General features: G+C 34.2%; 1 protein-coding gene across 1 annotated transcript in view; it reads left to right on the forward strand.

Annotated features, from left to right (window-relative positions):
• LOC137210719 (CUB and sushi domain-containing protein 3) overlaps positions 1-24,987 on the forward strand; it is a 705,705-nt gene that overhangs the window by 151,033 nt on the left and 529,685 nt on the right. Inside the window, exon 7 of the mRNA XM_067712783.1 lies at positions 13,098-13,210. Within this exon, the coding sequence (XP_067568884.1) occupies positions 13,098-13,210 (113 nt within the window). The remainder of the gene's footprint in view (positions 1-13,097; positions 13,211-24,987) is intronic.

Here is a 24,987-nt window from a genome sequence, read left to right on the forward strand (position 1 = left end):
ATTGAGATGATCATATCGTTTTTCTTCTTCAATTTGTTAATATGGTGTATCACATTGATTGATTTGCGTATATTGAAGAATCCTTGCATCCCTGGGATAAATCCCACTTGATCATGGTGTATGATCCTTTTAATGTGTTGTTGGATTCTGTTTGCTAGTATTTTGTTGAGGATTTTTGCATCTATATTCATCAGTGATATTGGTCTGTAATTTTCTTTTGTTGTCATATCTTTTTCTGGTTTTGGTATCAGGCTGATGGTGGCCTCATAGAATGAGTTTGGGAGTTTTCCTTCCTCTGCAATTTTTTGGAAGAGTTTGAGAAGCATGGGTGTTATCTCTTCTTTAAATGTTTGATAGAATTCACCTGTGAAGCTCTCTGGTCCTGGACTTTGTGTGTTGGAAGATTTTTAATCACAGGTTCAGTTTCATTACTTGTGATTGGTCTGTGCATATTTTCTATTTCTTCCTGGTTCAGTCTTGGAAGGCTATATCTTTCTAAGAATTTGTCCATTTCTTCCAGGTTGTGCATTTTATTGGCATACAGTTGCTTGTAGTAATCTCTTAGGATGCTTTGTATTTCTGTGGTGTCTGTTGTAATGTCTCCTTTTTAATTTTTAATTTTATTGATTTGAGTCCTCTCTCTCTTTTTCTTGATCAGTGTGGCTAATGGTTTATCAATTTTGTTTATCTTCTCAAAGAACCAGCTTTTAGTTTTATTGATCTTTGGTATTGTTTTCTTTGTTTCAATTTCATTTACTTCTGCTATGATCTTGATGATTTCTTTCCTTCTGCTAACTTTGGGTTTTGTTTGTTCTTCTTTCTCTAGTTCCTTTAGGTGTAATGTTAGATTTTTTATTTGAGGTTTTTTCTTGTTTTTGAGGTAGGCTTGTATAGCCATAAACTTCCCTCTTAGAACTGCTTTTGCTGCATCCCATAGGTTTTGGATCATCGTGTTTTCATTGTCATTTTTCTCTAGGTATTTTTTGATTTCCTCTTTTACTTCTTCAATTATCTCTTGGTTATTTAGTAACATATTGTTTAGCCTCCATGTGTTTGTGTTTTTTATGTTTTTTTCCCTGTAATTGATTTCTAATCTCATAGCGTTGTGGTCAGAAAAGATGCTTGATGTGATTTCAATTGTCTTTAATTTCCTGAGGCTTGATTTGTGACCCAAGACATTATCTATCCTGGAGAATGTTCTGTGTGCACTTGAGAAGAAAGTATAATCTGCTGTTTTTGGATGGAATGTCCTATAAATATCAATTAAATCTATCTGGTCTATTTAAACCTTGTGTTTCCTTATTAATTTTCATTTTGGATGATCTGTCCATTGGTGTAAGTGAGGTGTTAAAGTCCCCCACTATTATTATGTTACTGTTGATTTCCTCTTTTATAGCTGTTAGCAGTTGCCTTATGTATTGAGGTGCTCCTATGTTGGGTTCATGTATATTTATAATCGTTATATCTTCTTATTGGATTGATCCCTTGATCGTCATGTAGTGCCCTTCCTTGTCTCTTGTAACATTCTTTATTTTAAGGTCTATTTTACCTGATATGAGTATTGCTACTCCAGCTTTCTTTTGATTTCCCTTTGTATGGAATATCTTTTTCCATCCCCTCACTTTCAGTGTGAATGTGTCCCTAGGTCTGAAGTAGGTCTCTTTTAGATAGCATATATATGGGCCTTGTTTTTGTAAGCATTCAGCAAGCCTGTGTCTTTTGGTTGGAGCATTTAATCTCTTCACGTTTTAGGTCATTATCGATATGTATGTTCCTATTACCATTTTCTTAATTGTTTTCATTTTGTTTTTGTAGGTCCTTTTCTTCTCTTGTTTTTCCCACTTAGGTTCCTTTAGTATTTGTCGTAGAGCTGGTTTGGTGGTGCTGAATTCTCTTAGCTTTTGCTTGTCTGTAAAGCTTTTGACTTCTCCATCGAATCTGAATGAGATCCTTGCCAGGTAGAGTAATCTTGGTTGTAGGTTCTTCCCTTTCATCACTGTAAGTATATCATGCCACTCTGGTCTGGCTTGTAGAGTTTCTGCTGAGAAATCAGCTGTTAACCTTATGGGATTTCCCTTGTATGTTATTTGTCATTTTTCCCTTGCTGCTTTCAATAATTTTTCTTTGCTGTTAATTTTTGGTAATTTGATTAATATGTGTTTCAGCGTGTTTCTCCTTGGGTTTATCCTGTATGGGACTCTCTGCACTTCCTTGACTTGGGAGGCTATTTCCTTTCCCATGTTAGGGAATTTTTTGACTCTAATCTCTTCAAGTATTTTCTTGGGTTCTTTCTCTGTCTCTTCTCCTCCTGGAACCCCTATAATGCGAATGTTTCTGCATTTAATGCTGTCCCAGAGGTCTCTTAGGCTGTCTTCATTTCTTTTCATTCGTTTGTTTTTTTTCTGTTCCCCATCAGTGAATTCCACCATTCTGTCTTCTAGGTCACTTATCTGTTTTTCTGCCTCACTTATTCTGCTATTGATTCCTTCTAGTGTATTTTTCATTTCATTTATTATATTGTTCATCTCTCTTTATTTGTTCTTTAATGCTTCTATATCTTTGTTAAACATTTCTTACATCTTCTCGATCTTTGCCTCCATTCTCTCTCCAAGGTCCTGTATCATCTTCACTATCATTATTCTGATTTCTCTTTCTGGAAGATTGCCTAGCTCCATTTCATTTAGTTGTTTTTCTGGGGTTTTATCTTGCTTCTTCATCTGGTACATAGCCCTCTGCCTTTTCATCTTGTCTATTTTTCTGTGAATGTGGTTTTCCTTCCACAGGTTGCAGGATTGTATTTCTTCTTCCTTTTGCTGTCTACCCTCTTGTGATAACACTTTTTGATGTCACCCTAATGGTGATATTTCAGGGTTTTTTTTAATCTAATTTTTGCAGCCATCATCATCATCCTTAGTTAATTTCATGTATCCAGAAATGAAGGTATACATCATCCTTGATAGCTCTGTATTAGAAGGAAGAATATTAAATGCATTTATATAAAAGGCAAAAGTTACATACTTGTACAATACAAAAAATATGTTCCAATGTAGGACTATAGTTGTTATTTCTAATGGATACACCCATAATGCTTAGAGTGATTATAAGGAAAATCAGGCATTGAGCATATTTGAAATTTAATAGATCTTCTCTTTTATTTTATATTGTACTTGAGAGCTTGAGGAATATTTCTGAGTGCATTTATTTAGGGCTTTTAATCTTTTATTTTAGCATGAAGGGACTAACTAAGAAGCTTAGAATGCACTATGAATGCTGAGGTTACACAGCTTGTAAATAAACACATATTAAAGAAGTTTTTAATTTAAGTTTACTGATAACTGGTTCAAAAAATGTATTAAAAACATGTTAAAACTATTTGAAGACTCTTTTCGGAGTTTTTCTTGAGAATGGTATAAGACTCCCTCCTCTGTGACCCAGAAGCACCCCTTATTGTCAGGGATGGGGGTTGAATAAAAAGTTGTCTTAAGCAGTTTTAGTCTAAACCAAGGTCTTTGAAAGGATATCGAGATTAATTAGCCATTGACGCTGGATGCAAAGAGCAGAGTTTTAAGTGACATACCATTGTTGAGAAAATACAAATATCGATATAAAGTCACTTACCAACCCAGTGAATCCTTCCCAGAAAGTAAAGAAAAGAATGAGTTAGTTTTACTATTGAAAATGGATTAAATCAGACCATGATGCACATGATAGGCAATCTGCTAAAGAGACTGCAAAAGGAGAAAAAAAAACTAACTCATTTATATAGACAAGTAGATATAATCATTTCACATGTTAATTGTCCTTATCAAAAGAAAAAGGATAGTGCATTATGTTGTTTATAAACCACCTGGTCTCTCCTATCTTTTTTTTTTTTTTTAAATAGTAACCTGAATGCACTATCCTTGTCTTCTTTATGACAAGAAGGAAGTTACATCCTGAAGCCAAGCACCTAAGCTTTAACTCTCACAGAAACAGGTGACAGGGCACCATCCATCTTCATGTTCACATTTCAAAGAGATGACTCCAGTGGCCTCCAAGTGAGACATTCTTGGGGTGCAAAACTGGTAAGAGGTTTATTTAGCTTTTAAAACATTTACATACATCTGAAAGAAAAAGAGAAAGCAATCATTTGTAATTGCAAGTTTTCTAAAAGAAATGCTAAAGAGAGGTGGGAGGGGAGGAGAGTTATTTTTCCCTTTTGTTATTAGGGAAATTTTGGATTTTTTTTAGATTTGCGTTTGCACTTATAATTTTTCTTTCTGTGACTATTTTATAATAAAGCTACAATTTTCTATTTATCTCTATTGCTGTTTCTGCTTTATCTTGGCAATTTGCACTCATCTAAATATACAGCAAGTCCACAGTAAAATACAAAGCAAAGCAATTGTCAGGGTTACAATAAGATGAATTTAAAAATTCAGTGCAATATTAGCCTTTACGTTTATTGTACCAGTGGTGAATGGTTAAAGCACATTTTTGATTAGCAATGGTCAAAATTTTTCTTTCATCATACATTAATTTTACAAACTGTTGTGATGTGTATATTGCTTACACTTTCAAATGATTAACAATATGAGTATTATTTTGTAGTTTCATATGAAATATTACCTGATTCAGTTTTGTGGAGTAGCTTCATTCTGGAGCCTGAATCTAAATTTTTAGCTAAGTGTTTTCCTTCACAGGCCCAGTAAATTTCTCCTAGTTCTCATCAATCACATAAGTAACATTATATTTATGAGATGATCTGGGCCCTTCAGTAATTATTCATCTTTCAAAATAATTTTTTCTAGACAGGAAACACAAAAATACTCAGAACCATGATTTAGTATTATTATGAGGCACCTGTTGAAGGCACATACTGAACTTACAGTGTTTAGTATACATGACTCTAAGTGTTGTAAGTCTTGAGGACAAACCCAGACTGTGAACCATTTTTTGCCTGAGTCCAAATCAATAATTGTATTAGTATAAAAATCAGTTAAATCTACATGATTAATAAACATCCACTTTTTAAACATATATATGTATATATATATTCTTTTTTATATTATTTTCCATTATAGGTTATTATAAGATGTTGAGTATATAGTTCCCTGTGCTAGATAGTAGGTCCTTGTTGGTTACCTATTTCATATACAGTAGTGTGTACATTTTAATCAAAACTCCTAATTTATCCCTCCCCACCCCCTTTCCCCTTTGGTAACCATAGTTTTTTTTTCTATTTCTTTCTTGTAAATAAATTCATTCATTTTATTCCACATATATGTGATATCATAAGAAATTTGCCTTTGTCTGACTTACTTCACTTAGTATGATAATCTCTAGGTCCATCCATGTTGCTGCAAGTGACATTATTTCATTCTTTTTTATGTCTGAGTAATATTCCATTGTATATACATATATTTATATATATTTTCTATTGTTCTATATATATATAACAATAAATAAATAACAATAAATAACTATATATATATATATATACACACCGTATCTTCTTTATCTTTTCATTTGTCGATGGACACTTAGGTTGCTTCCATGTCTTGGCTGTGCAGACAGTGCTGCTATGAATGTTGTTGGGGTGCATATATTTTTTCTATAGTTTTCTCCAGATATATGTCCAGGAGTGGGATTGCTGGATCATATGGTAGCTCTATTTTTAGTCTTTTAAGAAAACTCCATGTTGTTCTCCACAGTGGCTGCACCAATTTACATTCCCACCAACAGTGTAGGAGGGTTCCTTTTTCTCCACACCCTCTCCAGCATTTATTATTTGTAGACTTTTTGTTGATGGCCATTCTGACCAGTGTAAGGTGATACCTCTTTGCAGTTTTAGTTTCCATTTCTCTAATAATTAGCAATGTTGAGCATCTTTTCATGTGCCTATTAGCCATCTGTATGTCTTTTTTGGAGAAATGTCTATTAAGGTCTTATGCCCAGTTTTTGATTGGGTTGTTAGTTTGTCTTTTGATATTGAGCAGTATGAGCTGTTTGTATATTTTGGAGATTAATCCCTTTTCGGTTGCTCCATTTGCAAATATTTTCTCCCAGTCTGAGGGTTGTCTTTTTGTCTTGTTTATGGTTTCCTTTGCTGTGCAAAAACTTTTAAGTTTAATTTGATCTTTTTTTTTTTTTTTTTTTGCGGTACATGTGGCCTCTCCCGTTGCGGAGCACAGGCTTTGGATGCCCAGGCTCAGCGGCCATGGCTCATGGGCCCAGCCGCTCCGTGGCATGTGGGATCTTCCCAGACCAGGGCACGAACCCATGTCTCCTGCATCGGGAGGCAGACTCTCAACCACTGCGCCACCAGGGAAGTCCTGATCCCATTTTTTAATTTTTGTTTTTATTTCCATTACTCGAGGAGATGGATACAAAAAAATATTGCTGCGATTTGTGTCAAAAAGTGTTGTGCCTATGTTTTCCTCTAGAAGTTTTATAGCATCCAGTCTTACATTAAGGTCTTTAAACCACTTTGAGTTTATTTTTATATATGATGTTAGAGAATCTTCTAATTTCATTCCTTTACATGTAGCTGTTCAGTTTTCCCAGCACCACTTGTTGAAGAGACTGTCATTTCTCCATTGTATATTCTTACCTCCTTTGTTGTAGATTAATTGACCATAAGTGCATGGGTTTATTTTCAGGCTTTCTATCCTGTTCCACTGATTGATGTGTCTGTTTTTGTGCAAGTACCATACTATTCTGATGACTGTAGCTTTGTAGTACAGTCTGAAGTCAGGGAGCCTGATTCTTCCAGCTCTGTTCATCTTTCTCAATATTACTTTAGCTGTTTGGGGTCTTTTTTGTTTCTGTACACATTTTCAGGAGGATAGGTGTTAACTCTTCTCTAAATGTTTGGTAGAATTTGCCTGTGAAGCCATCTGGTCCTTGCCTTTTATTTGTTGGGAGTTTTTAAATTACTGATTCAATTTCAGTACTGGCAATTGGTGTGTTCATATTTTCTGCTTCTTCCTCGTTCAGTCTTGGGAGATTGTACCTTTCTCAGAATTTATCCATTTCTTCTAGGTTGTCCATTTTATTGGCATATAGTTGCTTGTGGTAGTCTCTTATGATCCTTTGTATTTCTGTGGTGTCAGTTGTAACTTCTCTTTCATTTCTGATTTTGTTGATTTGGGCCCTCTCTTTTTGCTTGGTGAGTCTGGCTAAAGGTTTTTCAATTTTGTTTATCTTTTCAAAGAACCATCTTTTAATGTTTTTAATTTCATTGATCTTTTCTGTTGTTTTCTTAGTCTCTAATTCATTTATTTCTGCTCTGATCTTTATAATTTCTTCCTTTCTACTAACTTTGGGTTGTGTTTGTGTTTCTCTAGTTGCTATAGGTGTAAGTTTGGGTTGTTTATTTGAGATTTTTCTTATGTCCTGAAGTAAGCTTGCATCACTATAAACTTCCCTGTTAGAACTGCTTTTGCTGGGTCCCATAGGTTTTGGATTGTCATGTTTTCATTTTCATTTGTCTCTAGGTATTTTTCGATTTCCTCTTTGATTTCTTTAATGATCCATTGGTTGTTTAGTAGCATATCATTTAGCCTCCATGTGTTTGAATAAATATCCACTTTTGTTTATTTATCTGTACCTGGACTGGAAGGAACTTGTATCTCAAAGTTAATCAAGAGACTTTACGCCTGTCTACTGCAGTCTTAAACTATGAATGCCAGATTTCTGTTTCTCTTATGTGATAGTTTTCCTGCTGCATCTTCCTTGCAATCAAACTAGTAAACACAACTGTTTGTGTGTGTGTGTGTGTGTGTGTGTGTGTGTGTCAAATTTAGATACTGAGTATCTGGATGTATATCAGTTACTTTTACTTTGATATTATAAAAAAATTGGTAAGATGGCCTCAGTTTTACTCTGCCAATAATTGGATTCTTGGATTTGTAAGACCAGATCATGTCTATACTGTTATAAGAGAGAAATTATGTCAGGCCAGTTAAACAGTCAGGGAGGACTTTATTCAAGACTATTGCAATAGGGGCAAAGACTAATGAGGGTCAAGACTACTGTTATAGGGAAGACAAACTGAACTCAACTCTTCTGGACAAGGTGGGATGGTGTTTAAATGCTGGGGTGAGCTAGTAGAAAAGTACTGGAAAACTTTAGGTGGGAGATTAGTCAATATTAATATGTCATCTGTGTTTGCTAGTAGTTACTTAGCAAAGTTGGGCTCTTCGCTCCCACAGAGTCAGGAAAACAGGAATGCTATCTCCTTTGATGATTTTATTTCAGATCTATGGCTTCCAAGTCCTTGAGAGAGACATTCCTGGTTGTAGAAGATTTACACCTCAAAGGGCAGAAAAAGGATTTACAATTGCAAGTTTTCTAAAGTAAATTCTTCCATTTTCCTCAGTCTTTCCTTCTGGCTTTCCAAATCATTTTTAATTTTACTCTTAGAATGACGTCCATCCAGTAAATACCAATAATTAATTTGCTTATAATGTGGACCTCCTAAATCCCTCATAAATTTTGAAAGACTGTATTCTCATAAGTATTCCAAATGTGACAGAGATAGTAGTTGTTTAAGAACTGCAGGCAACATTCCTGGCTTCCCATATTTTTCCATCATCAAAGCTAATCATGATCCTGAAGGGATTTTAGAGCCCAATTTACCCATGCTTACTCAATAGAAAAATCTTAAATTTGCAGAGGGTGGTTCATCTAGCTAGTATTCCAAAAGAGCAGAGCACTAGGAGGGAGACTTTTTATAATTTAGGGTCTCTTAAACTACTGTTATGTGGCCGTAAGAACTTCATCTGGTCCACTTAATTTTGGAACTGCCATTTGCATCCCACACTCATCACCAAATTGTTGGAGAAATATAATTAACAAAAAAATCTCCTGCCAACCCAGTCAAGACTCTCCATAAAAGTAGAAAGAATGAAACAGTTTTAATATTGAATAAGCATTCAACTAGACTGTGATGGACATCATAGGCAATCTGCTAAAGAGATTGCAAAGAGAACTAAATCTTACCCTTTATATATCAGGCAGATACAATCTATTTACATACATGTTAATTGACCGTATCAAAAGGGAAAATAGAACTTCTCCTATCTTTATGAAAAGCAGGAAATTAACATCATGGAGCTATATGCCTAGGCTTAAACTCCCACAGAAACAGGGAGACAGGGTGACATTTTCCTTGATGTTCACATTTCAAAGAGGTAGCACTAAGGCCTGCAAGAAAGTCATTCATGTAGTGCAAAAATTGACAAGAGGCTTATTTAGCTTAAAAGATTTACATACATCTGTAACAAACATTATAATTTATAATTTCAAGTTTCGTAAGAGAAATGCTAGAGAGAAAGGGGAATTTTTCTTTACCTTCTGATATCGGGGAAATGTTTAATTTAATCCTTTTTTTTTTAGATTTATATTTACCCTTATACCACCAATGGGTTGTGGGAACTGGTAGAATCACGGCCAATAGAACAAATTGGCAGTGGAACGATTAGTCTATATATGTTAGCTGTTCTTTATGAAATACTGACAAACTTATGTGTGCTAGAGGTTTTGGGCTGGTAAAAGAGTTCAGGATTGAATGGATATAGGAGGGTATAATAAAGAGGAATGATTTAATCTCATCATATTCACTATGAGATAGATTGTTGGCATATTTGATATGGTATAGCTGATGCACATCCTATAGTTTTAAGCTCTCATGCCCATTTCATAATGGATTTACTTTACTTTCTTTCATGTCTCTGAGCTTGAGTCCTCACTCTTGCCCATAAACCTGTCTCTTTACCATAGCTCAAAAGACTAGTTCTTTTGAACTCATCAATTTGAAAATTGAAAGTTCACATGCCACAAAGTTTTCAAACGATAATGCGTATGTGTATGTATATGAATACATACAGATATACACATATGTTACAAAGGAGAATGTATGTGTTTGTATCTTTTACATTATAATAATTTTAAATTTGCTTTGGCAAGAAGAAAGTGAATGTAGTCTAAAATTCTATAATATCTTATAGTATCTTTATATCTCACACTATTCCTTAATATTATTCACAATCCCATAATTAAATCATAATATTTAACTGGGTTCATTTGTGATGGATTCCCATAAATTCTGTAACACTGGGCACTGATGGCATAGCTGTATTGCTAATGCAGTCTGCTGATAATGTTCTATAGTTTTGGTGGCTGACCAGTGAGCAGGACATTCTGCTGCCATGGTGGCTTCAAGGATACAGTCCTCCATGTTGCCCTCTGCTGGTCTAATTATAGTATAGCCTCCATCCAGGACACTGCTCTCTTAGGGTACCCTTTTTATTAGGAAGGGAAACTTTATACCTTCTCTCCTCGTGCAATTTTTCAGAAATCTTCATGGTTCTACCAATAAAGTAGGTAAACACTTAAGAATTTCTGCTTTTACAAACTTATTTTTAAGTATGTAATTTAGAAGTCCTAGTCATTATGGATATTTTACTCAGCAGTGAATCCATTTTTTTTTTTCTCTTTGTATTCTTGACAGACTTTTCCCCTCAAGATCTTATTTACTCATTTGCTTTCCGGCTTTATATGACCCTTGGCTTCAGTTCAAATATGTGACTAAAACATTATTAATGACAAAGGAAACATTAAGTAATTTCCCCTGTTAGGGTTATAAAATTGAGCATTACTGAATGAGATTATTAATGCCTAGATTCAGTGATGCAATAGCAGAATATCCTTTAAAATAAAATTATTCCCAGTACAACATACATGACATGACTAGCCTAACATCAGTATTGCGAATGTTTATATTATACTCCTTGCCATTTTATTGTTTTGCACAGTACTTAAATATTTTTCACAATGTTTCTTTAGAACACAGTTCTATGAAACCTGAATGTCAAAATGAAGTACATTCCTGGTGTTAAAAAAACAAGTTAAAGATTTTTATAGATTCTTTTTTTCTTTTCAGTTCAAAAAGAAGTGTAAGATTTTCAATGATCTAAAATTTAGTATCTTGGCACTGTTGGTGGGAATGTAAATTGATACAGCCACTATGGAGAACAGTATGGAGGTTCCTTAAAACACTAAAAATATAACTACCATACGACCCAGCAATCCCACTACTGGACATATACCCTGAGAAAACCATAATTCAAAAAGAGTCATATACCACAATATTCATTGCATCTCTATTTACAATAGCCAGGACATGGAAACAACCTAAGTGTCCATCGACAGATGAATGGATAAAGAAGATGTGGCACATATATACAATGGAATATTATTCAGCCATTAAAGAGAAACGAAAATGATTTGTAGTGAGGTGGGTGGACCTAGATCCTGTCATACAGAGTGAAGTTAGAAAGAGAAAAACAAATACAGTATGCTAACACATATATATAGAATCTTAAAAAAAAAAAGTTTCTGAAGAACCTAGGGGCAGGACAGGAATAAAAATGCAGACGTAGAGAATGGACTTGAGGACACGGGGAGGGGGAAAGGTAATCTGGGACAAAGTGAGAGAGTGACATGGACATAGATACACTACCAAATGTAAAATACATAGCTAGTGGGAAGCAGCCACATAGCACAGGAGGGAAATCAGCTCAGTGCTTTGTGACCACTTAGAGGGGTGGGATAGGGAGGGTGGGAGGGAGACACAAGAGGGAGGAGATATGGGGCTATATGTATATGTATAGCTGATTCACTTTGTTATAAAGCAGAAACTAACACACCATTGTAAAGCAATTATACACCAATAAAGATGTTAAAAAAAAATAAGAGGGCAAATACATTTTTGGAAATTGTGGAAATGAAAAAAAAAACAAGGAAACGTAGGAAGTATCAAAGAATAAAAAGATAAGCAGATAGACATCTAGAAATGAAAAGGAATAAGAAATAGGTGTAGAACTTTCTAGAGCAGAAAGACGCTCCAGGTCCTAACCCTGCCGTCCCTTCTCCTAAATGTGTGAAGCTACTTCAGGCAAAATGTCCCTGTACCAACAGGCACATGAAGAGATGCTCATCATCACTAATTATTAGAGAAATGCAAATCAAAAGTACCTTGAGGTACCACATCATCAAAAAATCAACAAACAATAAATGTGGGAGACAGTGTGGAGAAAAGGGAACCCTCTTGCCCCGTTGGTGGGAATGTAAATTAGTACAATCATTATGGAGAACAATATGGAGGTTCCTTAAAAAACTAAAACTAGAACTACCATATGATCCAGCAATCCCTCTCCTGGGCATATATCTGGAGAAAACCATAATTCAAAAAGATACACACACCCCAGTGTTCGTTGCAGTAATATTTACAGTAGCCAGGACATGGAAGCAACCTAAATGTCCATTCACACAGGAGCGGATAAGAAGATGTGGTACACATATGCAATAGATTACTACTCAGCTATAAAAAAAAAAAGAATGAGATAATGTCATTTGCAGCAACATGGATGGACCTAGAGATTGTCATACTGAATGAAGTAAGTCAGACAGAGAAAGACAAATATCCTATGATATCGTTTACAAGTGGAATCTAAAAAAATTGGTACAAATGAACTTATTTACAAAACAGAAATAGAGTCACAGATGTAGAAAACAGTTTATGGTTACGGGGGGTGAAGACGGAGGAGGGATAAATTGGGAGATTGGGATTGACATATACACACTACTATATATAAAAATATAACTAACAAGGACCTGCTGTATAGCACATGGAACTCTACTCAGTACTCTGTAATGACCTATATGGGAAAGGAATCTAAAAAAGAGTGGATATGTGTATATGTATAACTGCTTCACTGCTGTACAGCAGAAACTAACACAACATTGTAAATCAACTAGACTCCAATAAAATTTTAAAAAATAAATAAATTAAAAAAATAAAATTTAGCATCTTGCCTCGGGGATATGAAAGATCTAACCTAGTTAAACACATAAAATAGTACTTGTTTATAATAAACCTTGATCACTAAATTATGTTGTTTGTTCTGTTATAACAACACAGTCTTATAAGTTTATCTGACAGCTGTTTGCTTCTAACCAAGAAAGTATTGAGAAACATATCTGTCTCATAATTTGCATACAGAGGGTATTTTAATAATCCATTTCTCCCTTCTCTGTCCATCCGTTTTTAGGCTGACTGGAAGCTTTGTGCCAGACTTGATAGTAAGCATGAGTAGCCAAATGTGGCTGCACCTTCAAACAGATGAAAGTGTCGGATCTATTGGCTTCAAGGTTAACTACAAAGGTATGATAAATTGCTACTTTGGGAAATACGTTATCTTAATAAAACCAGAGAATACTTTTAAATTCAAGTTTAATTGTATCTATAAAATAAAAGTTTCCCAGCATATAAGAATGTATTTCAACAAAATACTTGCCTCTTTAAATTAACTATAAATGTTGATTTATTAACTATAAAGTGTTGATCACTTTTCTTTAAATAAAATTGTTTTTTTTTTTCCCTTTAAAATGTATATATTTTGCATACCTAATCTCTCCCTCAGTCCACTATACAGTGCCTGTGCTTTAGGCACTCTGGACTCCTAGCCTTTCCCAGAATAGACAATGTGATTTTATAAACTTTATACAAATTGCCTGGCAAAAAATCTACTAATTATTAAATACTTAAATACAAAGTAAAGACTTAATTTCTTAAAGAATCCAGGGTACCAATTATTACTATTTTTATTTTTATTTTGTAATTCGTCAGTGTATCTCTCAGATCAAATACATGGTATCAGTGTTCAGATTATCAACTCCTATGTAAATTACAGATCACAAAAGTGTTAAATTGCTACTGCCTATCCCAATATTGATAGTTTTGCAGATTAATGATGAATTACATGTGTGTAACACAATCTTTTGTTTTAGTTCCATTTATAAGAGAGAGATGCAAACATTGTGAAATCATATCTTTGACACACAATTAACTTTTTTTAATTAATTAATTAATTAATTATTTTTGGCTGTGTTCGGTCTTCGTTTCTGTGTGAGGACTTTCTCTAGTTGCGGCAAGCGGGGTCCACTCTTCATTGCGGTGCACAGGCCTCTCACTATCGCGGCCTCTCTTGTTGCGGAGCACAGGCTCCAGACGCTCAGGCTCAGTAGTTGTGGCTCACGGGTCTAGTTGCTCTGTGGCATGTGGGATCTTCCCAGACCAGGGCTCGAACCCATGTCCCCTGCATTGGCAGCAGATTCTCAACCACTGCGCCACCAGGGAAGCCCACAATTAACTTTTTTTTAAGTCAAATAGAGACAGTGGATATACAGGTATACACACAATGGACATATTAGAAAAGCAATTTTGAAATTCTGACTGAAAATATGTATATGTTATTAAGTTAAGTTAAATTCTATGCTTTAAAAGATAAAAATGTGAAAGAGACCATCAGAAAGTTATGCTGCTTGAATTTATTTTTTCTATTGTAAAAGTCATTATTCTCTATCTTATCAATTAAACAATGGATTATTAAGTAGACAGAATTCTATTACTTGCATAATAATAATTTTTAAACAGACTTTATTTTTTCAGACATCGGCTTGCCATGCCTTTGTATCCTGGCACGGGGAAATGAATGCATGATATTGTCAGGGAGACAGGACACATGCATTCTGTGTTTTTAACTTGAGACTAAATTTGGTACTATATTAATTTGAATAGTTCAGGAAATCTGTATAAATGTCAGTTTAAAAAAATAAAAAGGTTAGCCTGATTATGATTTAAATATATTCTTCCTCCATTTAAAATCCACATCTATCCCCAGTAAATAAAACAAAGTTACAAAGTTTAAAGAATGGTCAGCTTCTGTTGCAAATATCTATGTCTTGATTGTTTTCTTTTTCCTTACTTTTCCCCTGTAAATTATAATCCTCTTGGCTTTATTATTTTCTTCACCCTAAGAAATTTAAACTGTTAGAAAGTCTAGAGTGATTTAAACCTTAGAAACTGTATTAATCATTAACGACAATGCTTCAGCAAAGAACCCAGTTATTAAAGCTCACGAACAGTTTAGAGCCGCAGGGGAGACCTGTCGATATTTACAACTCTTGAACTGCTCTCCATTCCACTGCAGTTCAAGAGCTGGAAGTACCTTGTAAAGTAGCACAATTAAACATTATTTTGTTTTGTTTTCTGCTCAGATTTCAACAAATAATTTTAAAATATATGTACTGCCTAAGGATCTGCTATGTGCCAGCTACTGAATGAGTTGTTGAGTATAGAAAGAACAGCCAGGGACTTCCCCCAGTGGTACAGTGGTTAAGACTCCATGCTCCACTGCAGGGGCTGGGGTTGGATCCCTGGTCGGAGAACTAAGATAGGATCCTGATCACCACGTGGTGTGGCCAAAAGGAAAAGAAACAACAGCCGGATATTTTCTCTCTTAGGAAGATCATAATATAGTGACAGAGAAAAATATATCCAACTATCCATATACAGATATCCACCAAAGTGAGATTTGAAACAAACCAACCCAGGAGATTCTAAATGAATAATTCCCTTATTCTTTCCCTCCCTTCAATCTGGTCTCTTTCAGTCTAACATCCACACTGCTAATGATGATCTCCCAGCAGCAGGGAGGTGATCATATTACACTACAGCGTAAAATGTTTCCAAAATTTTTATTGCCTAAAGATGAACTGCAGAAGCTCCACAGATCTTATCTTCCACCTTTTTTCTCCCTACAATCCAGTTTTATAAAACGATCCATAATTCTCTGAACCCAGCAAGTTGTTTCACACTTCTCCTTACACTCAATAAATTCTATCTGGATCCATATTCTATTTCTAACTCAGCATCACATCACTCATGCTGTGAGACAATGTTCAAATATTTCTTCTTCTGTGAAGCCTTCCTTAACTCCCCCCATTACAAAAGAACACTTACTCTGTTTTATAAACGCTGTATCGTATATACTACCTAACCAGATGAAATGCATCATATTCATCTTTATATTTCCATTAGCAACCCCCTGCTATATCATCATAGGTAATTAATGATTGTTCAATAAAGCTGAACAAATGAGTTGACCTATATAATATGATTTAATACAGGGTAAAGTATGTCCTCAAAAGTTTAGTTTTCCTACTGTGAAAATCGTGTTTTTGCATCCTCCATAATATAAAACCTGAGCTCAAAGTTGAAGTAGGGTTCATTTTGAGAAGTTTCAAATTTTGATGTGCAGATAACTTTAGCAGCTTCGCCTACTAAAAATAATTTTCATAATTACCATGCTCTCTGTTAAGTAGTCTGTTGGTTCTAAATGGAACACCTGCTAAAAAAACTTTCCAGATTTGATCTAAAGATATCTTTTTCTTATCATCCATAGATTTTGCATGAGATAGCATTAAAAGTGGATCTCCTGTAAATTAAATTTTTGTTTTATTGTACATTTTGTCTTTGAGAGTAAGAGAGAACTTAGCTATAAAACCACTTTGTCATTTTTACTCAAAGGTAAATATTTAGGAAATTTAATTTTTTTCTATGGCTATAAGTCTCTTCATATCCTTTCCTGGATTAATTTTGATTATTTATATTTTGTTAGAAATTTTTCTAGGATATAGATAATAGTTTTCAAATATTGACATTTCATACATAGTTTATTTATTAAAAAACTTTTCTTAAAAAATTAGTAAAGATATCTTATCCAAATTATTTATGGCATAAATTAATTCAAAAGAGTAAATACTTTTTCTCACTCTGTTTGCCAGCATCCGCTTTCTTGCTTGCCCAGCAATCCTTCCACTTTCTTCTAAGAGCTGAACTACTTTAGGCTTGATGAACTTTATCTCTTCCACTTCTGTATGGCTCTATAGGTTTGGGCTGAACTAATCAAAATTCCTTTTGATATGGTTAACAGTTTAGGATCTGGGGCAATTGATACAGATTGCAGGTGAAAGAAAATCTCTTTTTTGAGGTGGTATATTAAGGATTATTTAACTTGGTGCCTACTGGTGGTCAACTTTTGTTGCCGGCAGAACCAGCAGATGGAAAAAATGAAAAACAGTATTGTAGAAAAACTTGAAACTCCTAAGTGCCTGAAGGGAATACTAGACCTTGGTTTTCCAATTGTATAAGGCTATAAACTCTTCCTTGTTTAAGCCATGGTGAGTTCAGTTTATGTCACTTATAGCTAATTAAGCCCTGATTAACACACTTGCCATCTCATTGTTATTTAATTCTTTCAACATAGAAAAAAAGGGAAGATCTATATTACAGTTCATTGCTTGCAGAATCAGATATATTTCTTTCTTTATTTTAATTTTTTTTTTTTTTTTAGGGTGGAAAAACACCATGGATGGGTCCAGGGACAATGTGTACTCATAGAAAGGAACAGTTATATTTGAGAAAGTAATATTCAATACATTCTTTACTTTTTTTCAGGAAAGGAAACATAGAAATATTAGAGTTCTGTAATCACCTTCTACTAACAGTGTACATCCATAATGGGCAACATTCTTTATTAATCTTAGGACCCGTGCCTTACTGCCATTATTTATGAATTAAATTTTGGTCCCAGTTGTTTTTTTTTTTTTTTTTTAATTCTCAAATCATATCATGAGATTATTGAGATGTTTTGAAAATAACATCAATTCCTTGGTTCCTACATGGCTAATTATGACACTGAGACATAATCTTGTTTAGTTATCACTGAAATCATGTTGCAGGATAATGGAAAAAAGTATGTAAAATGTTTTTGATTATTTTCTCTTTCTTAAGATTTCTGTTATGAATACTTCAGAAATTGACCCACATATATACAGTCAGTTGATTTTCAGAAAAGGTGCTAAAGAATTCAATGGGGAAAGGATATTCTTTTTTTTTTTTTATGAGTAATACTGAAACAATTGTATACCCACGTGCCAAAAAAAGCAAAAAAAAAAAAACCCAAAAAACAAAAAAACCCTCAACCCTCCCTTAACTCACACAGTACACAGAAGTTAACTTGAAATGGATTATAGACCTAAATATAAGAGCTAAAGCTACAAAACTTCTGGGGGAAAAAAAAAAAAAAACTAGCAGAAAAGCATAGTTAGCTTGGCTTAGGGAAAATTTTCTTAGCTAGCAGACCAAAAACATATTATATGCTATGGACCAAATGTTTGTGTCCCCCCACAAAATTCATATGTTGAAGCCCTAACCCTTAATGTGATGGTTTGGAGGTGGAGCATTAGGGAGATAATTAGAGTTAAATGAGGTCATGAGGGGGAACCTACATGATGGTTTAGTGACCTATAAGAAGAGACACCAGAGAGCCTACTCTCTCTCCTCAAGTACTCACAATGAGAAAAGGCCATGTGAGTAAACAGAGAGAAGGTGCTTGTCTGTGAGCCAGGAAGAGGGTCCTTACCAGAACCTGACCATGCTAGCACCCTGATCTTGAGCATCCCAATAGAGAACTTGTATACAGAGTATATAATGAATTTTAATAACTCAATAATAGGGTAAAGAAAATAATCCAATTTAAAATTGGTAAAAGAACTGGCCATCCACTTGACCAAAAAAGAGATACAGATGGCTCAAAAGCATTTGGAAAAAATGTTCAACATCATCATCATAAAGGCAATGCAAATTAAAACCACAAGGAGATACCACTATGTACCCACTGTATGGTGAAGATTAAAAGTATTGACCTGCGGAGGAAGTGGAATAACTAGACTTCAAACACTGTTGGTGGGAACATAAAATGTTATAATCACTTTTGAAAACAGTTTGACAATTTCTTAAACAGATACCTACCATACGACCCAGCCATTTTGCTCCTCGACATTTTCCCAAGGGAAATGAAAGCAAATGTCTATACAAAGACTTGTATAAGTATACATAGCATATATATTTTTAAAAATCTCCCCAAACTGGAAGAAATTTAAATATTTATCCATAGGTGAGTATATAAACAGAATGGGGTACTACTCATCAATAAAAAGGAAAAATCTATTAACATATGCAAAACATGGATAAAGATCAAAATTATCATGCTCAGTGAAAAGAGCCAGACCAAAAAAAAACAAAAACAAAAACACAGTATATCCTGCATAATTCTATTTATACAAAATTCTAGAAAATGCTAACTAAAACTCATAGTAACAGAAAGCAGATTATTTTTGGGGCATTGGAGGAATTGATTACCAAGGGGCCAGAGAAACATTCTGTGGTAGATAGATAAATGTTCATTACTTTGGCTATGGTAATGATTCACAGGTGTATACATATGTTAAAATTAATCAAACTGCACCTTTTACATATGGTCAGTTTATTGTTTGTCAGTTATACCCCAATGAAGCTGTAAACAAATTTCTGTGCTAACATTACCAAGTAATGTTTCAAAATGAATACTAATATAAGCTGTTTTATTTTTAATGGTATTATTATTTTGAGAGAAATAAGAAAAAGATTATGAGGAAAATGTTTTGATAGTTTTTGACAAGAGGGCAAGAACAATGTTTCATTTAAAATAACTTTAAGTAGAAGAGAGAATAGCATGTTCTCGGAATTTATTTTTGAAGTGCTTAAGTGGTTGTACTTTGCAGATTTCAAGTTTTTCTTTTTTCTTTTTAGTAGGTTGAGGTATTACAAACAAGAGTGTCAGTGATATAATAGAGATTATAACAAGGTAAATTTATACCCAAGGAGCAAAAGAAGTGCTGAAAATTGCATTCATTTTTCTGTTTTTTCATTAAAACATTTTTAGTCTTAAGAAAGGTGGTACAAAGTAAAAATTTGTTATAATCAATTACTTATTTCTTAATCCTTCTGGTACCTGCCTAAGAAAACCTGACTTGTTCTTGTGAGGGACTGAGTTTTATTTAAACTGAACACATTCTTTTTTTTCTCCAATTATATGAGATTTTAAAATTTTGTTCCACTTATATGATTTTTTCCATCTCTTTATTAGGATATTTCTCCAAAATCACCATTCGTAGAATCCCAAGATTAAGCCTTGTTATATTTCTGATTAGAGTCAGTTAAAAAAAGAATTAATCATATAAGGATATTTATACAGTGTAGATATACAATGGTATCTGGCAAAAGAGCTAATGGTGGGTGTAGGTTTTTGTCCTTTTAGTTAGTACAGTGAAACAAAGATTCTGCACAATCCATCATTATACTCCCATAGTACTTACCACAATTCAAATGGATGGTCCAATAAATATATCAAACTGTAATCTGCAAAAAAGCTCACTGAGATTAATGCTAAACCAAAATGGCTTTTAGTATTAAAGAATTACTATGTTATTAGCAATTGATTCTTTATTTATTTATTTTTTTTTTTTGCATTACACGGGCCTCTCAGTGTTGTGGCCTCTCCCGTTGCGGAGCACAGGCTCCGGACACACAGGCTCAGCGGCCATGGCTCACGGGCCTAGCCGCTCCGCGGCATGTGGGATCTTCCCAGACCGGGGCACGAACCTGTGTCCCCTGCATCGGCAGACGGACTCTCAACCACTGCGCCACCAGGGAAGCCCTAGCAATTGATTCTTAAATATTTAATTTTAAAACTATACTTTAAAGCAGAAAACTAATAATGAATGAATGATAAATAAAGATCTTTAGAGACTTTGTTAGAAATTTATGAATCCCCCAAATCTTCCCACGTGTTGTATTTCTTAGTTTTCCAATGCTATAAAATCAAATTAGTGAAATAAAATTATGTAAGGCACAGTTATATCATTTTTTTAATTTATAAATATTTCCTATTTCCCCATATCCTGTTCTTTAACTCAAGTGAATTCAATTTAATGAGATCAAAGTCATCTAAAGAACATATTTAGATGATGATTTAACAGACTCTTAAAATGCACTCTGTAAATAATGAAAATAATTTTTAATTATACTGAAAAATAAACTTTTTAGTTTTTTTAGGAACTAAATTATTTGTAATATACAAACATAATATTAGCGTGTTACAGAGATATATTTCAGTGTTTGTGTGATTAGATTGGAATCTAAGTTCATTTGTATGAATAACTATTTTCCTCTAAGGTATGCCATGTACATCACTGATTCAATACTTGCTGAAAGGAAAGTTTATCTTTAAAACGAGCTTGGACAAAATAGTCTCTGCATTTACTTTGAGTTCTAACATTCTTTTATTAGATTTGGTAAATTAAATATTGATATATTTATTATACGGTCCAAGAATATTACACTCAATATCCATTCCTTATAGTACACTGATACGCTATCAGCGGGACATGCTTTGTGTGAGTTCTCAAGATAAACTCCTCTCTCAGAATCTCCTCCAGATGTGACACCTCTCTATCTGGTGGTGGTCTGCTAACACAGAACCAGTGAGCCCCCTTGGATTTTCTCATTATTGTCTTTTGAGATATTTCTTCTCTTTGTATCATTTTCATTTTCTTTAAGAAATCTTGTAATCTGTTAAAAGTGTTTCTCTTTCTTGGAAAAACTACTAAGTAACACATAGTATTATATGTGGGATTTTCATGATAACATTTCAATCTGCCCTCAGAATAAAGACAACTGTTAAGTATAACCCATGGAAACTTTACTAGAATAAGTATTATTATTTTCATTGTTGCTTTTTATTAGCTTAAAGGATTTATTCTATTTTTACATTCAATACATCAAGTTTCTTCAGAAAACTACTGCTGCTAAAATATTCAATTTGACTTTATCACAGTCTGCTGTGAGGACTAAGCTTTTTGTTTCTATACCCCCAGAATGAGAATGAGTGGCAGTAGAATATTAAAAGTCATGTCTATTTAAAAATATTCATTGAGTTTCAACTATGTGCCTAGGCATCATGAAGAGGATAGGGTACATAGCAAAAAATAAGAGACTTAGTCACTGCTTTCAGTCTAATGGGACAAAGACTGACAGTTAACAAATAATTGTAAATGTAAAGAGTGCTAAAAATGAAAGAGAGAATGTGCTTTTGGGAGACTATAACAAGGCACCTAATGCAGGCCTCGAGGAGACCTTTCCTGAGGAAGTGAACATGGACTGAGACCTGAAGCTGTGTAGGAGTTACTGAGGCTGGAAGCTGGACAGCATGACCAGTGTGTATAGATGACAAGTTACATTTGAGGAGTTGTTAGAATTCCTGGATGTGTAGCAGAAATGGAAAGAGAAAAAGCTATGGTGTAGTCCTGGATAAGACTGGAGAGATGGGAAGGAAGGAGCAGGTTATGCTTTGCTGCAAAAGACACATATGAATCTGTGAGACTGAAAGATATTCATTTTCTCCATGGAAGCAAAAGATCATTCCACCCACTCCCAGGTAGACAGCTTTTCCAATTTTCCCCTTAGGACAGGGACTAGTATTTACTTAAATAATGGAATCATAGAACATTGGAGCTGGGAGAGACTTTTGAGGTAATTGAATCAATTATACTCATTTCCTCCAAGATGAGGAAATTGAGTCCCATAAAGATCGATTTTTCTCACAGTCATTATAGGCAGTGCCTGAGCCCAAAGTGGAACTATGAGCTATTGCTTCTGAGAGGGTCACTTTCCCTTGCACTACATTGCTTCACACTTCATATTTCTCCATAGATCCAAGGTATATATAGTTGGCTGATTGACAAATACACTTTTGTAGGTTGTACAGGGCCTTTATCAAATAATCTATAATCATCACAATTTCTAATCAAATTAATGTGTCTTTTCCCTCAATGCCAGTAATAATTTAATTTTATACATATTATATTCATGGTTATTCATTGTATCCACCTTAACTGGGGAAGATATTTCAAATGAAAGTGAAGTATCAATGCAAGTAAAAGAATCATTGGAGACTAAAATGTTTTTCCTTATCTGTTATAAGCAGAAGGTAAGATGTGAGATATGTGAGGTATTTATATTTTAGAACTTGATGTTTAATGGCAGAGGAGAACAAAGTTATTTGTTTGATTAAATAAAATCCCAATGTTATTTTTGCTTATCTCAACTGAGAAAGAAATCTTGATTAAACCTATCAGAACTAAAACTATTCAGAATTTTGGAATAGTGCCAATCTGACTATGTGCAAAGAGGTACCTGTTTATATAAATTGTTTTCTGAATGTGGTACTATATCATTTCTTGGACACAGTGGTAATCTTAACCATTCTCAAACTCATTAGCTTATACAACAATTATTTATTTTCACAAGTCTGTGCATAGGCTGAGGGTGTGCTGATCTAGGCTGAGTTTGAATTCATGCCTCATTCATTCTTCTGACACCAGTGCCCTAGACCAGATATGGTGTTTTCTTGACAATGACAGAAGTGCATAGGATAAAAATTCAACCAAACAGACATGTTTAAAGATCTCCTTGCTTCTTGTCTGCTAAAATTCATTGGCCAAATCAAGTCAATTGGCAAGCCCAGATTTAAAGAGGTAGGAAAGGGAATTCCGCCCAAAAAAGTGGGAGAAGAGAGTAAATGTTTTTAAACAATCTAGTTTGCAACAAGTGCTAACTCTCTCTCTCTATTTATATATAAAGTACATATACGTATATAGGCAAAAGGTATATATATACACATATATACATATATATATATATATACATATATATATATATAACCTGTGCTTTTGTCTGTACCTGGCCACCACCAACCAGATGACCAATGAGTGGTACAGAGGTGACCGAGCCTGGTGCCAGCATTGTCCCCAGGTAGCTCCCCAGGAGGAAGCTCAGCACCACAACAAAGCCCAACAGGAAGACAATCCTCGGGAAGGTCAGGAATATACATAAACACACACACACACACACACACACACACACAGACACACACATACATACATACATGGTTGACTCTTGGACAACACGGGTCTTGAACAGTGCAGGTCCACTTATACAAGGGATTTTTTCATTAATAAATACTAAGGTATTACACAGTCTGTGGTTGGTTGAATCCATAGATATGAAAACGCAGATACAAAGGAACCACATATATGGAGGAACTATCTACACAAAGTACCAACTATAACTTATACTTGGATTTTTTTTTACTGCATGGAGGGTAGGTGCCCCTAACTCCCACATTATTAAGGATCAGTTATATATCTTCCACCCTCAATAAGAAGACAGTTTAGTTTGGAATAAAGTCACATATGCTGATCGTTGCAGTGGTCTAAACAAGATGATACAGAACTGGACAAGGGATGTTACTTCTGAAATGAAAAGTTAAGGATGAAGTGGGGATTGAAGTTAAGAGTTCTCTCTGAAAAGAGAAAAAGAAAACACACCTTAATGACAGTATATAAAAGAGATATAGCAAGAAAATATATAAAGAAATGGAGGTGCTCATAGTAGTCAAAAACCTGCAAAATATATTTTGTCAAGAAAATATATTTCAATGCTGTTGTGTATATTGTTCCTCATTGTAAATATCATGCATGTTTACCAAACTTAAATAACTCCCGTGGTATCTTCATTTCATGCCAACTTTTAACAGTAACATAAGAAGGATTGGAACATCTATAAAAATAATAATAAGACTTTCTATTGAAAGAAAAATGGAAATATTTTGGCAAAATATACCAAATGAATGTTGGCCATCAGGGCATTTCCCATGTTTAATAATAAGGTGTGATGATATTCAGGTATTAAAAGCATGAGATTTTGAGTCAAACATAGTGTTGAATTTAGGTTTGTTGACTTCTGAGTCAGACAAAGTGTTTATTTCAGGTTTGTTGCCTGCTCATTGGAGACCTTGGGGAAGTGTTTTAATCTTTTGAAGTCTCAGCTTCCTCATCTGTAAAATGATAAGAATGAGTTTTTACCTTAATGGAATGTTGTAAGAATTAATGAGAAAATGTACTTAAAGTCTTATATTTATAATATTATTATTACACAGAAAATATATCTATTATATAGCTACATAAAATACCACATTTTATAAAGTTTTTATTTTTTCACATCATGTGGATTACTCAAAAAATTTTCTATCATATTCTGGGAAGTGCAACATTTATTTAGTTTGTCTTCAAATAAGTCAAACATGGAAGAATATTTTAGTGTGATTAAAATAGAACCCAGGGCTTCCCTGGTGGCGCAGTGGTTGAGAGTCCGCC

Source organism: Pseudorca crassidens, chromosome 17 (assembly GCF_039906515.1).
Source record: "Pseudorca crassidens isolate mPseCra1 chromosome 17, mPseCra1.hap1, whole genome shotgun sequence".
In the NCBI taxonomy this organism is placed as follows: Eukaryota; Metazoa; Chordata; class Mammalia; order Artiodactyla; family Delphinidae; genus Pseudorca; species Pseudorca crassidens.